The sequence below is a fragment of the Tachypleus tridentatus genome, chromosome 7 (genome assembly GCF_004210375.1).
Source record: "Tachypleus tridentatus isolate NWPU-2018 chromosome 7, ASM421037v1, whole genome shotgun sequence".
Lineage (NCBI taxonomy): Eukaryota > Metazoa > Arthropoda > Merostomata > Xiphosura > Limulidae > Tachypleus > Tachypleus tridentatus.
The window spans coordinates 166,146,311-166,162,773 of NC_134831.1; the positions used below are offsets into that span (position 1 = coordinate 166,146,311).

General features: G+C 34.8%; 1 protein-coding gene across 2 annotated transcripts in view; it reads right to left on the reverse strand.

Annotated features, from left to right (window-relative positions):
* LOC143257138 (uncharacterized) overlaps positions 1–13,813 on the reverse strand; it is a 70,110-nt gene extending 56,297 nt beyond the window's left edge. Inside the window, exon 1 of one of the 2 annotated variants that reach the window (XM_076515427.1) lies at positions 13,675–13,813. In XM_076515427.1, coding sequence (XP_076371542.1) covers positions 13,675–13,709 — 35 coding nt within the window. In that variant the 5' untranslated portion in view covers positions 13,710–13,813. Of the gene's footprint in view, positions 1–2,161; positions 2,302–13,674 lie in introns of those variants that run through there. The other variant, XM_076515428.1, reaches the window with a different exon arrangement.
* Between the last annotated feature and the right edge of the window lie 2,650 nt (positions 13,814–16,463).

Below are 16,463 nucleotides of genomic sequence, written 5' to 3' on the forward strand. Positions count from 1 at the left end.
CTCACTGGACCTATTTCTCAGTAAAAACGTGTCTAATGAGGTTTGTTTCTGCCTGGCACCCTCCCCATGTCTCACCACACTATGTATGCCATTTCTCTTCTTAAATTTTTCAAACCACCCCCTACTAGCCTTAAAGGCATCACTTGTATCAGCACTCGTTCCAGGGGTGTTTTTCAGGAGGTTAGCATGCAACTGCTTTGCTTTCTCAGAAATGATGGTCTCAGAAATGCTGTCACCAACTAACTGTTTTTCGTTTACCCAAATCAACAACAGTTTTTCTACCTATTCCATTGTTTGTGATCTTTGTTTCGTAAACACTGTCATTTCTTTTGCAACATCAGCTCCTTTGATGACTTCTTTATTTTTCAGTATGGTGCAGACTGTAAACTTCAGCATACCAAACTGTGTAGCAAGATCAGACACGCGAACACCACTCTCATACTTCGCTATGAGATCTTTTTTCACCTGTATTGTGGCTCTAACAACTTTTATTTTTGGTTTGCTGCTTTCATTATCCTTCTTTAACCCCATGGTGGCTTATTTAATCAGAATATTTAGAAAAAACAAGACAAACAAAAAGAAAAACGAGAACGTACACAGCAGATTTTAGCGGGGGTGTGGACTGAGCGACAGGTGCGGGTAAAATGTTTTGGGCAAGCTTTGCATGGGCCGAAAATGGTGGAAGGGTCGTTCGGGTCATCCGTCGGGTTATTTCGGGGGTTCGGGCCACGACAGCTTGGTTCGGGAACCGAGTTTATGTTCGACAACCGAGACATTTTTTTCTCAATGTTCGAAAGCCGAATTGTTCGAGAAGGGAGTTGTTCGAGAACCGATGTACCACTGTACTTTAATAATTTTCAACAGTATTTCAATAATGGATGCGCCACCTCTTCAGATTAATTTTAACCTAACGTTTTCAACAATAATGGTGTTTGTTAAAGTTTGTAAGTTTAGAAAATATATGTTGCTTTACTAAAAGCAAGAAATTTTGACATATACACATACAAGGGTGTAGAGCGTAAAAATTAAAATGTAAGTCGAGACGATTACTTGGTTTAGTTTACTTTCGAGAAAAGTACTCTCCCATAGATTACTTACGTCGTTAATGGTCTCACTCATATGTTTTGCTATTTTATATCTGACTAGACCATATCTGGTATTTTATTTCAATAACTAATGCATTTTCACCCATCAAAAGAGGAATTACTGGCATCGAAATATTTAACTTGACCTTTACACTATTTTTACTTAAAACATGGAACATTAAAGTAAAACCATGTACGTCATTAGGCCCGTTACTGTAATACCCAGTCGTTTCTCTACACGTTGACTGAGGGCTTTTTGAGCGCAAGCTTTGAAGTCCAAAGCTAAATATTCAATAAGTTGATCAGATACGGTAGGCCTAATTAATGTTGACAGTCCAAGCTCATAACAAGTTAAAAAAAATATTATTGAAATTATTTAATTCATTGACCTTAATTAAAAGGTGTTTTTTGTTGTTGTTTTGTTTTTAGCGTACAGGCCTAGTGAGTAACGTTCTTTCATTAATACATAAAATTACTATATCGCTATTAACTGTTACCTTGTGACCTAGCTATTCCAGATCACTATTAGATCATGATTCTCAACTCTGGTTATTTAATACAGTCTAGACTACTATTATTATAGTCAATAACTCCATTTTGTGGTTACTTATGACGTTTAGATTACTATTTCCACTCCATTTCCTGGTTACCTAGCCAGTCTAAACTACTATTATTATGGTTATCAACTGTTTCCTGGTTACTTAGTCTAGACTGCTGGTTAATTAAAACAGTCTAGTGTAGTTTTCAACCCTGTTTCGTAGTTATTTTGACTGCTTTTTGAATTAGAAATTCAGTGCCTTAATCGCCACATAGGTTCACTCTTCTCAGCAAATGTTACTATGTATTACACCCACATTACATATTACAATCTTAAATTGTTATTTCTGTAAAACTAATAGATATTTGAAATATATAATTCAAAGATTTTATCTTATATTTTCAAAAATCTTAATTATATATCATTTTGTGATATATAAAATATACCATTTTGTTATATAATATTTTGTTGCGTTTAATATATATATACATAAAATCAAACACCCTAGATTATTGTTATATATTATAAGCAGACCTACCTTTTATGGTAAGCGTTAAATCACAGGTTGATTGTTATATCCAAAGTTTTGCTCACGTTCTACGACCCCATATTGTATGCGGCTGTTCTATTCTACATTGTACTAGGAATGCTATCTGACAGACTGGCCCGGTCTTCGAGATGTAACGTCATCAATGACGCTTCATATGTAGGTTACCTGGGCGTCCTATTACGGTAGAAGAACGTGGTAAACTTCATAATCCCTCAGGGAATATTCTAAATTTTATTTATTGGCCGGTAGGTGCTCAGAAATACCCATAGAAACATAAAACTCCCGTCATGCTTTACGGAGAGCTAATGTGGTGGTGGTTTGAGAAAGTTCAGTGGTCTATTATCAAAAATTTTTGTTACGTTTCGATATTTCTGAAACAGATAATTTTCTACTAAATTTCAGGGTAGCTTTCAGCTTTCCACAAAACTATTTTGCCTGAAAATAGTAAATGGATATTTGTGCCAATAATTTTTACTGTGGATTATTATAAAAACCTTTTAGAGGCAAAATGTCCGAGTATTTTGAAGTCGATCGAGTCAACATTTATTTTTATTTTACGTAAATATCAACAACTCCCCAGTGCGTATAGCATATTTCAGAAAACAAAGACACTTCGTGGGATATTATGTTTCGTTTATTTTAGCGTAAAGAACTGTTCACTGATCGAACTCTGAATATTTGTATTATAAGCGCTGAATCTTAATCGCTGAGCCATCAGGAGGCGATTTATTCTGTTCGAAACAGTAAATTTCTTTTCATTTGGCTAAGACGTGACATGACCTATGGGTTTGAATCCCGTCATGATCAAACCCATTATTCGTTAGTAAAGAGTAGCCCAGTCGTTGGCAGTTGGTGGTGTTACCTACTCTCTAGTATAAACTTCTGTGTTATGGACAGTTAGAGTAAATACCTGTTTGTTTTGAATTTAGCGCAAAGTTACACGAGGACTATCTGCGCTAGTCTTCCCTATTTAGTAGTGTACGACTCGAGGGAAGGCAGCTAGTCATCACCACCCACAGTCAACTTTTGGGCTACTTTTTTACCAACGAATAGTGGGATTGACCGTACACATTATAATGCTCTCATGGCTGAAAAGGTGAGCATGTTCGGTGTAACAAGGATTCGAACCCACGACCCTCGGATTACGAGTCGAGTACCTTAACCACTTGGCCATGCCGGGCCGCGTAAATACCTCTCGAATAGCTTTGCACGAAATCCAACAAACACAGAGAAATTGTAAAAATGAATTTAGAGTTAAAAAAAGAAAGAACTCCCACTAATATTACAAAAAATAGTCTCCTGATGGGTCACCGGTAAATTTACAAACTCACAATACTAAAATCTATGGTTCGATTCTTGGGGTCGTTGGAAGGTTGTGAGTTTTTGCGCTAAAATAAGCAAACTAAAAATAATATTAGAAATGTGTTGTTTTTATTTCAGAGGAGGAAGTGCGCTCTCTAGCTGATATCAGCTCGTCTGGTAACAAGAGTGAGAATTCTAAGGAATTATTACAGGTTTTACTCAGTGGAAATCAGAACATCTACATTTTTCCATCTCATGAATTAAACCACGAAAATAATACAGAACTATATAGGGAAAAAGATACAAAACATGAAATACAACATTCTCTTGAATATGCTTCATCAAATGAACATTAATTTTAAACACAAGCGTAACTTACAAGGGGATGTACGTTTTTAGTAACGATGTTTGTCCTCCGTTACATTTCAACACTAACAATATTAATTTAGCTCTCTTCAGCTAGGTTAATCATTCTCCAGTCAAAGTGAAGGACTTATTCTGCTTAAAATTAATGTATTTCGTATTTATTTTGAAAATATTACGAACAGGGAAACAGTTTCATTATCAGTCTTAAAACTCATCCACAGATAAAATAAGATATTCAGAACAGATAACGATTATTTGAAAAGTGTTCTCATATTGTAGCCACTGGGTCAATGTCCCAATTCTTTTAGAGGTCAAAATGACATGAATAATCCTAGTATACCTACAGATACAGATGGAAACCATACTTTGTATTATAACCACGGGGGTCACCCCCTTGGTTACAACAGTTCACTGAGAAAATTCTTACCTGTATTCTAAAGACGGTTGGTATGAGTGTTAAAACTTTAGTAAAATAAAGTACAGAACAACATTTCGATCTTCTTAGGTCTTCTATAGGTCAGGTGGGTCTCTCGTCATCATGAAATCCTAACCTGTTTATTGCTCGTGGAACATACTAATTATTATGATTACACTTACAAATAAAACTTATCATTAATTTATAATAATTTACATAATATTACAAAAAGATTTAAGTCATATTTATCAACAATGAACATAGATTGACCTTCGAATTGATTCAAGCATGTTACTTTTTCTTAATATGTTTGTGAAATAACACAGTGCATTCAATTATCAGTCTTATAAGTGTTGTATTTATAGATTTGGTTAAAGATTAGACCTAGCTAATCACAATAACTTGGATATTAAAAGGTATTAGGCTTAACTGATCATCATAACATCTATATTAAAAGATATTAAGCCTAGTTAATCAACATAACTTCTGCATTAAAAGAGACAAGCAATCCGTTATACTGCACGACACGTTGAGTTGGTTGTGGCGTAATGACGAAAACTAGAATTACAATGAATATGGATAGTTTTTAAACTTTAAAAACTAAGCATTCAATTAAAATTTATTTGAGCTATCATTGCAGAATGAAGTTCATTGCAGAAAAAGTCAAACTAGAATGCGAATTTTTAAGGTACACTTCTTATGCACAGATGGGCCGTAATTTTGAAGTACTGACCAGTAACATCCTCCGCCACAAGGATCTTGTTTGCCCTTTTGAACCAATTCACGGTATGGACTACAACTTTTGTAATACTACCACAAATTAAAGTTTGGATTGCGTTCAGCGCATCCATGGCTCGAACCCTGCTCAGAATCTCTAGATTAGGAACAATTATAGTTGAAACTTAGATCTCTAACCTGCTTGTTTCTCTTATGCATAGTATATTTTGCTGTTTATCTTGTAAAGCTAAAATGACTAGTTAAAAATAAACCACAAACTCCAGAACAGCTGCAGTAGACACACACACATACATATATATATATATATATTAGTTAAATGTATATGAAGATTATAACGAATTGTTTCAGAACTCTGATATTGATGTACACTAAAACAAGTGTCCAACAATGTTTGAGTTTTTTGTTTTATGATTTTATTATTTTGTAATGCTTGAATTTTAATTTTATGATGTGAATGTTTTTGCATTGTTTGAAAATTTGCTTTATGATCTTAATGTTTTTGTAACCTTTCAGTTTTTATTTTAATATAACTATAATGTTAAAGTATTTGATCTGTTATTTTCGTACTGTTATGTTATATGTTAATATAGTTTCATGGCATTTGTTATAAGCAGATATTTGTTGCTGATGAACCTCATTCACAAATCGAAAAAGCAAAAATAACCTCAAAGCCTTGGCTGACCTGAAAATTGTCACCAGCTCTGCTAATTTGGCCACTCACAACATTATAGTTAATACAGCTTAGCAACAGCACTGTTAACTTGACCAACCAGAACATTAGGCTTAACACAGATTAGCAATAACTCTGTTGGCTGAGCCAATCAGAAGAGTAGCTTAATACCCGTTAGCAACAGCTGTTTGTGGACGAACCAATTACAACAGTGTGCTGATTAGTAACAACTCTGCTGGCTGGGGTAAAAATAATCAGTATATCTTATTGGAGACGCAATCACAGTTATTATAATGTTTTAGCCACACCTCTATCAGGTGACCTAATCACAGTCAGAAAAACTGGTCGCACAGTTTTGCTGAATGAAACAATCGCAACGAAAACATTAGCAGTAAGAGAAATACGTCTAAGCTTTAATCATGTAATGCCATGTTTGAAACACAAAACATATTTAGGTCTAACTATAGTCAAAATTTGTTGGCCATAGCGTTGCAGCTCAAAAATGTTGCAGTTATTTTTACATTAACAAATATACTGTAATTTGTAAACGCTCCCGCATCAAGGAGGACCAGACCAAATTTAATACATCCTTTTATAAGCTTGGCACTAGTTATGGAGAACAACTAGTCAGCGGCATCAGCCACCTACACAGATAATATAAGCTTAATAACGGTGTTGGCTATCACAGTTTAACGCGCATAAATATGAAGAGGCAGAGAATGTTTAACAGCAAATGACAACCCGAACCTTGGACCTCTCGATCGGCATCTCCACGCTGCTCTTAGGCCATACGCGTTCAAACTCAAGGGGAAGGGGAAACATTATTTACTTCAGGGATTTATACAGTTGTTTGTTAGTTTGTTACTTAGCAAAAATCTAAATCTGCATTTTTTTTCCACCAAATTTTAGCGATGTGAATCCGGAATCTTATTACTGACCCATTGCATCAAATATTATCAGTAAAATAAGCAGAAAGAAGAAAATAAGTAGGTAATAATACCATTACAAAGATAAAACATCTACAAATCAAGGCTAATGGTTGTTCTACTCACTGTACGGATGAAACCTGGAATTGTTGTGTTATAAGCCTTCTAATCTATTGCTTAGCCATTCAACGCCACTTTATTGCAAAATATAACGATGTTAATTAACTGGTGGATGTTACTCTCTCGTGGCAAATAAGTTTTTTGTTTTGAATTTCGGGCAAAGTAGGGTAAGAATAGAGTGACCCACCATTCGTTGGTAAAAGAGTAGCCCAAGAGTGGCGATGGGTGGTGATGACTAGCTGCCTTCCCTCTCGTCTTACACTGCTAAATTAGGGACGGCTAACGCAGATAGCCCTCGTGTAGCTTTGCGCAAAATTAAAAAAACAAAAACAAAGACTAAAGTGAAGGCCTGCTACTCATCACCATTTACCGCCATCTCTTGGATTATCTTATCAATGAATAGTGGGATTGATCGTGACATTATAACGCCCCCACAGAGTGAGCATATTTAGTGTAACGGAGATTCGAATCTGCGACCCTCAGATTACGAGTTGAGCTCTCTGACTACCTGACTATCCTGGTCCTGGAAAGTAAGACTAATGGGTTATATTTTTAAAAACAGATAGCCCATCAAATGGTTTATTTATTGTTGGATTTGAAAAAAAAAAACACTCATCATTTTACTCTTTATTATTGCAATATTATTAATGTTTCTTAACATTTGTGTAACATCATATTGTTATAATTTGTACTGACTGATAAATTTGAAAATACAAGTCCACAGTTTCAGCATTTTTTAATACAAATCAGACCAAATATTTGAAATTATTAACCAAAATTTAAAACGTGTATTAATAAGCAGTCTCTTGAAGTTCTAAATGGAGGCATTTTTTAAAAGAAAGAATTGGAATGAAAGGTAAGAAAGGTTTAATTTTATTTTGATTCTTTAGTGGGTGTGTTATGACAGTGACAGTCAGATAGTGCTATTTCATTAGAATAGCCACGAGTTGGCGGTTATAAGTTGTCTACTGCTTTAAATATAGGGACGACTAGAGCAGACAGCTATCGTGTGGTTTTGTTCGAAATTAAACAAACGCTGTTCTGACGGTTCAGTGAAAAGTTCAAGAGTTTGTAGTCCTAAAAGTAAGGATAGGAACACAGTCTATTTTATGGCTTTGCTCTTGAAAACAGTCTCCTCACGTTTGTCTTACATGATGAATATTCGGTATGAAACTATGAGAATATCTGTCCTGCCATCTGGTGAGAATCTTTAGAAACGCAATGTTGCACTTGATCGATTCAGTGAATGTAAAAGTTGATGTGGCTTTCAAATGAAAATCTTAGCATATTTTAGATAAAACAAGTAACTGTGTATTGATTATTATATATTGATTCAAATATCAATGAGAACAATGGTACAATGATAACAAAAGTAATAATTATTCATACGATTAACAAACCTATGCGTGTCTCTGCGAGTTTACAAAAGTTTTTCCTATTTCAATGAAAAAGTGAAAAAAATTGCAGAATCGTGAAAAAGTAAACCTGATAAAACTTAAAAACCTATGGAGGAAAATATTGAGGATTTGTGAATAAAAAGGCAATGTGTATATTTTAATATACTAAATTTTATCTCTATAGTGCATTAGATAAAAGCCAATGATTTACTAGATTACACGTACCCTTTTAAGCTGTTTTGCTAATTTAAAGCAAACCTTTAGTGGGCATTATACAGAAAACACATTTTGTAGATTTGTGTATAGCAACAACTAAACAGTTCTGTACCTCATAGTATTACTAAGATGTTTTCTTTAGTTTGTAATAATATTGTTTGAAAATAATAGAAACGCCTGGCATGAACTTTTACTAGATCAGTTACATTAACAGCGTATAAAAACATCTTAGTTTAATAAATAAAACGTTTCCCAACAGTGCAGCGGTAACTCTACGGATTTACAACGCTAAAATCAGGGGTTCGATCTTGCTTTGCCATAAGAAAACACACACACTAATAAATAAAAACACATTTGCCTTACACTTAAGGAACTTGCAAATATATACCATAGTTAACAGTTAAAACCGTATAATACAGAGTTATTCGATAGTACTTAGTAGTAGGGATCTTGAGAAAACAAAACGGTGACCATAAAAATCGCCTGTTGAAAGCCACTTATAAAATATCTGAATATTATCAATGACTATTTCATAGTATTGGCTGAGGAAACCTAGAGCTTATTGTGCTCGTAAAGCCTCCTAAGTCCTATATACGTGTTTATGAAGTAAATAAAAATTTCACAATGTCAACGGATTTTCATCTGAATAAGAAAGTAAGTGACTTTTCTAGAGAAATATACCAAAAAAATGGCGAACCTTATCGCTCTAACTCTTTCACTGATTTATTGCGTCTGGAGTACCAATGGTTCTTTTCTTGCACCGAAAAGATACTAGTATACTAGTTATATATATAACGGGCAATGCGATACTTTAGGCATATAATTATATTTGATGGCAGGCTGTTAAAGATTATGATGAATAATAAAATTGAATCTGATATATACACGTCCCATGTTTGGTATTGCTAGCGCATAAAAATAAAGAGAATAAAAGTAAACAAATAAGTATAATAAAAAAATAATTTCGTAAAAACTAGGGATCGATAAATAGGTAACATAACTATAGTAATATAGAGGGTTTTAATGCTGTATGTGTGTTTTCTTATAGTAAAGCCACATCGGGCTATCTGCTGAGTCCATCAAGGGGAATGAAACACAACGCTAAAATCAGGGAAGTCCGTAGACTTACCGCTGTACTAGCGGGGCTCAGGTTTTAATGCTGAAAACGTATTGAAACAAAAAGGTCAAAACTACAACAACTGAGTTAGTTTAAATAAAAAAAATAAAAGAATTATCCCTACCTTGACAAATTACTGTTATGTTAGTCTAAGACAAAGTAGGGATAATGTGGTTTTTTTTCGTTGGTTAAAGTAACTATTTTGTTATTGTTTTGGTTAATGTCACAGATCAGCGGTTCGTAATCTGGTTTGGGAACCAATGGTGGTTTATGGGGCCCATTCACGTAGTTCGAGAAAGGTTGCATAATTACGGAAAGGAAGTAGCCGCATAGTGTATAGATTTCATTGTGGTCTGTGGTGATAAAACAACAGGTGGTTAAGAAACTAAAAGTTTGAGAACCACTGACCTACACATCACGCTAAGCCTCTGGTCAGTGCCTGCCTTAATCTTCAGAAAGACAAGCGACAGCTTGGAGCCTCGCGCTTTTAAGGGTCTCCCACTGGCGAGTTAAAAATAAAATTTACAATTAAAATGTGCTCATTATTTTTAAAGTGCAACAAAATATTCGAGATTTCAACCTTTAAAATGATAGTGAGGCACCTAATTCAGTCTCAATTTTAAACAAATCCTATTTGGCGGGAGTTTCACTAAACCACCCACTAGCGTGTAACTTATTAGTGGACTGTGTGAGCTAATTATCCTCTTACCTCGTGTAGCTGGTAAAAATAAAAAAGATTTGTATCCAAACATTCACCAATGAAGGATAACATATCTTATGCCTTGAATAAGGGTCACAGTGTTTTATTTCTCTTGATTGGATGTTTATTTTAGAGCAAAACCACATTAGTCAATTTGCTGTGTCCACCGCGGGAAATCGAACAAAGGTTTTTTGCATTGTAACTCCGAAACCTACCGTTGTCCCACTGGAGTGGGCCTGGCATGGCCAAGCGCGTAAGGCGTGCGACTCGTAATCCGAGGGTCGCGGGAACATGCTCGCCCTCCCAGCCGTGGGGGTGTATAATGTTACGGTCAATCCCACTATTCGTTGGTAAAAGAGTAGCCCAAGAGTTGGCGGTGGGTGGTGATGACTAGCTGCCTTCCCTCTAGTCTTACACTGCTAAATTAGGGACGGCTAGCACAGATAGCCCTCGAGTAGCTTTGTGCGCAATTCCAAAACAAACAAACCCACTAGAGTGCATTTCTTTTCAACAGGAATTGAAATAAGAGGAAGTTCGAATTATTAGGAGAGTAGGAATTGAAAAATGTTGCATGAGCTTTTTTATCAGGTAAGTATCTTCTGTCGTCAGCTGTCAACACTATTTCATTTTACTGTTAGAGAAAACTTATGAATAAAGGTAAGCAGAAAAGTGACCAATTTTATCATACAGTTAAATTTTTAACTAGCAGCTAAATGGGAATTTTGAACTAGAAACATTTCTAAAACAACTAGATCAAGTTGGAAAATAACTGAATTGGCAACATTGCATGTGAATAGTTGACCGCTATGGAGTTATAGGAAAGTTCATGGGGTACGTACTCCCTAGGGTTGTGTGAAGGAAACCCTGCACATGATAATTATTTACTGAATATTTAAATATAAACGAAGATAAAACAACTTATTAATACCATAAAAACTTAGAACTGATAAAAACATATTATTTATTCAATTACTTTTCATTTATAGTACCACATGGTACTAATAGGGTGCCAAGTTTATTAATTTGGAAAATGTCAGACACATTTATTTGTTTTGTTGAATTTCGCGCAAAGTCTCGATGACTATCTGTGCTAGTCGTCTCTAATTTTGAAATGATACACTAGGAGGAAGACACCTAGTCAACACTACCCCATCAATTCGTGGACTGCTCTTTAACAACAATATGGTGGGATTGACAATAACTTTATAATGCCCTTTATAATGTGTTGAGTTGTTGGGTTCTAACCTGTCACGACAGGCTTGTCAAATACGAAATAATAAAATAGTCCTAACAGCTGAAAGAAAATAAAATAAAAGTTAATCCTGTACAAATAACACTAAGGAGAAATAAAAAACAAAAATAATATGTATCTACATAATATTTATAATATATAATATCTATATAGCTACATAATATTTATAATATATAATATATATATAGCTACATAACATTTATAATATATAGTATCTATCTACATAACATTTATAATATATAGTATCTATCTACATAACATTTATAGTATATAGTATCTATCTACATAACATTTATAATATATAGTATCTATCTACATAACATTTATAATATATAGTATCTATCTACATAACATTTATAATATATAGTATCTATCTACATAACATTTATAATATATAGTATCTATCTACATAACATTTATAATATATAGTATCTATCTACATAATATTTAAAATATATAATATCTATCTACATAATATTTAAAATATATAATATCTATCTACATAATATTTACTCGCCTTTTTTTTGTGTGACGAAATTCGAAATTCAAAGTCACGTGAGAACAAAGGTGTTCCATTTCGAAGGCCTGAGCTTGTGGATTGACATGCATAAATGCAGATCAAAAGGTCCAAGGTTCAACTCTACGATAAGCCACTAAACACGCAGGGTATTCGCAGCTGCGGACACGTTATAAAAGTGAAAAGCAATCCAATTATTCAGTTCAAACTACACGACAAAACCTACAGTTAGTTGCTTGGTGTCCTTTCAGCCACAGTTACAAAAGATGATAATTTCTATCTCTATCTGACATATTTTAATAAATAACTAACCAAAAAACCCACAGTTCATAGCACCTATAGACTTAAAATCAACAATTCCTATCTACAGGGTGTTCGGTAAGTCACTGTGGAGTTTTATAATCATATTTTATTCAGTCTATTTCAAGCGAGCAACTGATAGCGGCGTATAGAAACAAAATAAGAAGGATCTAGGCCTGTATTGATGCCAACGGGGGTCACTTTCAACATTGTTTATAATTGTCATTCATATTTACCTCCTGTATTCTGTATTGAAACATGTCTGTTAATAAATATACGAGTGCACAGTGACTTTCCGAACACCCTGTAGTATAGTGTGTCTGAATTCCTCCTTATACACTAGCTTCGTCAGATGTTCACCCAATAGCGTTTTAAAGTGTTTTTAATTCATAAAAATAACTGTTTACACAACGCTTTAATTCTACAATACCGGTAGGATCCAGTAACACCCACGTGTTCACCCTATTTTCTAAACTATTTATGGACCAAATTGCTTGTGGGTCTATTACTCTGTGTTAGTTTAAAGAGTCCCTATTAACACAAGTCACGTAAACAATTCTAAACAAAATATACCACTTCTTAATTAACCCCAGTTATTACGATTGCGTTCCCTATTGTTTTATGTTTCTTCACCTCGGGTGTTCTATTTATTCAGTAGAAGTTAATACCTATTGATCTTGCAAGTTGTGAACGATATAATAACAAGTTGAAGCGTGAACGTGCACTGTTTCCAAGGTGCTTCTAACGAGTCAGAAGCATAACTCGGCGTACACATGTGCGTAACATTAAAAATTAAAAATACAGATTTTCTTTGATATAAAATCTTAATCTGATTTTTTTTTAACATTTCAGATAACATTTAAAAACATCAGCGAAAGAAATGTAGCTTTCTGGGATACTATGTCACAATAAAAATAAAAAACGTATTTCAATGCATCAATTTATGTTTATTCTTTGTATCTTTCCTCAAACTAAAACTCTGTCTATTCCCCTTTTGCTTTATATCGGAATAAAAAAGGAGTTGGTAATTTTGAGGGTTATGTCAGTTTAAAATTAAATGTAATTGATAAAGAGATTTTATCATGTTTTGCTATCATAATTTCGGAATCCTTAGCCTAACTAATGTGTGATGTAGATTATGTCTATTTAAGTTAAAACTAGTTTAATTTTTCGGAATTGTTTTTCTCATTGCAAACTCTTATGGTACTGTTTGATTATGAGCACTAGGCTACACAGTTGGTTAGTAGTGCTGTGCCCTTCTCAGGTATCAAACTCTAATTTTTGATTTTATTGTTGTTGAGCACAAAGCTGCAAAATGTGCTATTTGTGCTATGCCCACTGCAGGTATCAAAACCTGATTTTAGCCTTATAAGTCCTTACTGTACAATATTATTAAATAATTAAATTTGTTAGATGAATGCGAATATTATTTAACATTGTGGCTGTTTTTAAAACATATTCTTACCGATCTCTTTGTTTCAGCAGGCGTTTGATCCGCATTGTAACGACTGAGGACGCCGCTCTTCCAAAGGTCGCTGCTGTCGTGATGTTAGTCTAGGTACGGAGTGATCTTCAAGTGAGTGAATGAATCTTTAGACACGCGCACTTTCTCTGGCCGTCAGAAACCTGAGTAATACAAGTCAATGCCGAAGGAGGAGCAGTCTTGAAAAGCTGGCATCCCGTTTCGCATAATTATTTGAACGCTGACTTGTCTTTCCGTCACAAGGACTTGAGTTAAGCACGAAGTTTCACAATGGGCTACCCGTGCTATGCTCACTGTGGGTTTCGAAACCCGATTTTTACCGTTGCAAGTCCCGAAGACAGTGGGCTTTATATTGTAAAATTTTCGTTTTGACAAGTTAAGGTTGCAGTTTTAGAGCAAAGCTATTCATTAAGTACAGAAACAAATATAAAGAAACACAAAATCAAAGAAGCTCTATTCATACGGCTCGGCATGGCGAGGTGGTTAAGACACTTTACTCGTAATCTGAGGGTCGCGGGTTCGAATCCCTGTCACACCAAACATCCTCGCTTTTCAGCCGTGGGGGCGTTATAAGTAACGGCCAATCCCACTATTCATTGGTAAAAGAGCAGCCCAAGAGTTGGCGGTGAGTGGTGATGACTAGCTGCTTTCCCTCTAGTCTTACACTGCTAAATTAGGAATGGCTAGCGCAAATAGCCCTCGTGTAGCTTTGCGTGAAATTCAAAACAAACCAAACCCTACTTATACAATAACTCAAACCAAATTAAACCAACACAAATGAACACCTTTATATCTATACCAATTAATAACCTAACATCTAACTACATCGCCCCTACAATCTCGTTCATGTTCACACTTCCTTCCGTAAGACATGTGCCGTGAAACGGTCACTCTGTATGTATTCGCGTGTTTTCTTAAATCAAAGCCACACCGGGCTATCTGCTGAGCCCACCGAGGGGAATCGAACCCCTGATTTTAGCGTTTTAAATCCGACTCTCTTTGTTAACCTTAAGATGACCTAAGACGTTGAAACGTTGTTCTGTACTTTATTTTAATTAAAGTTTTAATACCCAACCATCTGTCTTTAGCATACATATTTACGCACTGTCCACTATAGGCAATCGACTCCTGATTTTAGCGTTGTGAGTCCGTAAACTGATGATCTACCAAGGGGCTGCTTTTAAGAGATATTAAACAATCAAATATTCTTTTCTGTGGGAAACAGGATTTTCGTAAACAAGCAGTTTACGAAATATTTTAATACATTTAGGATTTTATTTTCTCTACAATTAGCGAAAAGTTTACAAACACAAACAAAGCATCTCAGAATAATTTAGAAAATTGTCTGTTTTTTTGTTACGTACAAAGCTACAAAATGGGCAAACTTTGGTGTGACCACTACGGAAATCGGGACCCGATTTTTGACATATCAACCTTCAGATTCGAGAAACAAACGCCAAAGAAATTTATAAATGTGGAGTTACACATTTTTATTCTAGACGACACATATATTATGAAGCCGGAGACCTCTACTGTGCTCTAACACCCGTCGCAACCAGATGTTTTTTCACCTATTTAAATTGAATAACTATATTGAATGTCACTCCTATAACACAACTCAAAGACGGCACCACGTTTTGAAGTCACAATTCGCAGTCCGGTATGCTAATACAAAAAAATAATTTACGATACGAAAAATTTAAAGAAAGATTAGAAGCAAATAATTCATGAATTTAAAGTAATACGAAAATAAATAAAAAAATAACCATTACATAATAAGTAGAGATTGAAAATATGTCCCCACAGCAGTAAGTTTACAGACTTACAATATTAAAATGTGGGGTTTGATTTCCCGTGGTGGACACAGCAGATAGCCCAATATGTTTTCAATTTACAACACAAACAGATTTACGTAAACATTAAAATATGTATTCATAAGTAACACAACCTAAACTTAACAAAGAAATTGAAAGAGCACGATAAAATGTAATAATAAAAAATTGTATAAATATTAATATAAAATGGCAAAAACACGAAAGTACGTTTAAATATTTGAAATGATCTGTGTTAATGAAAAGTGAAAAGGAGTTTTTAAAAAACCTGCAGTAGTTATGGTTGTTTGAAATTAAGTGCAAAGCTGTACAATGAGCCATGCGTGCTCTGCCCACCACAAGTATCAAAACCTGGTTTCTAGAATTGTAAGTCATTATACATACCGCTGTGCCACTGAGGGTGGAGGAACTAATAAAATAAAATATAGTTAAAAATGTGGTTCAAAAGTGTTAACTTTTAAAGTTATCGCTTTGTTTTAATACCGTTCTCTACCGCCAGGGTACACGTATAACATCATATTGAATAACTCCACGTAACTGGTAAGAATTACTTCATCAGTAATTAGTGGGATTATCTTCACTGGTAACTAGTCATCACCACCTACCGCCAACTCTTGAGCTACTCTTTTATCAACGAACAATGGGATTGACCGTCACATTATAACGTCCCCACGGCTGAAAGGGCGAGCATTTTTGGTGCGACGGAAATTCGAACCCGCGACCCTCAGATTAGGAGTCGAACGCCTTAACCCACCTGACCATACCGGGCCATTAAAAGCAAGGGAAGATAACCAGACAGTCGATGAAGAGACAATTCTTCACCAAATGTAATAATACGTAATAAAATGTAAAACCATTGTAAAAGTATGTATGAAACTGATTATGCTATGTTTATACTAAAAATTAGTGAAGAACTCTCAGGGGTAGAAGTGAGTCTAC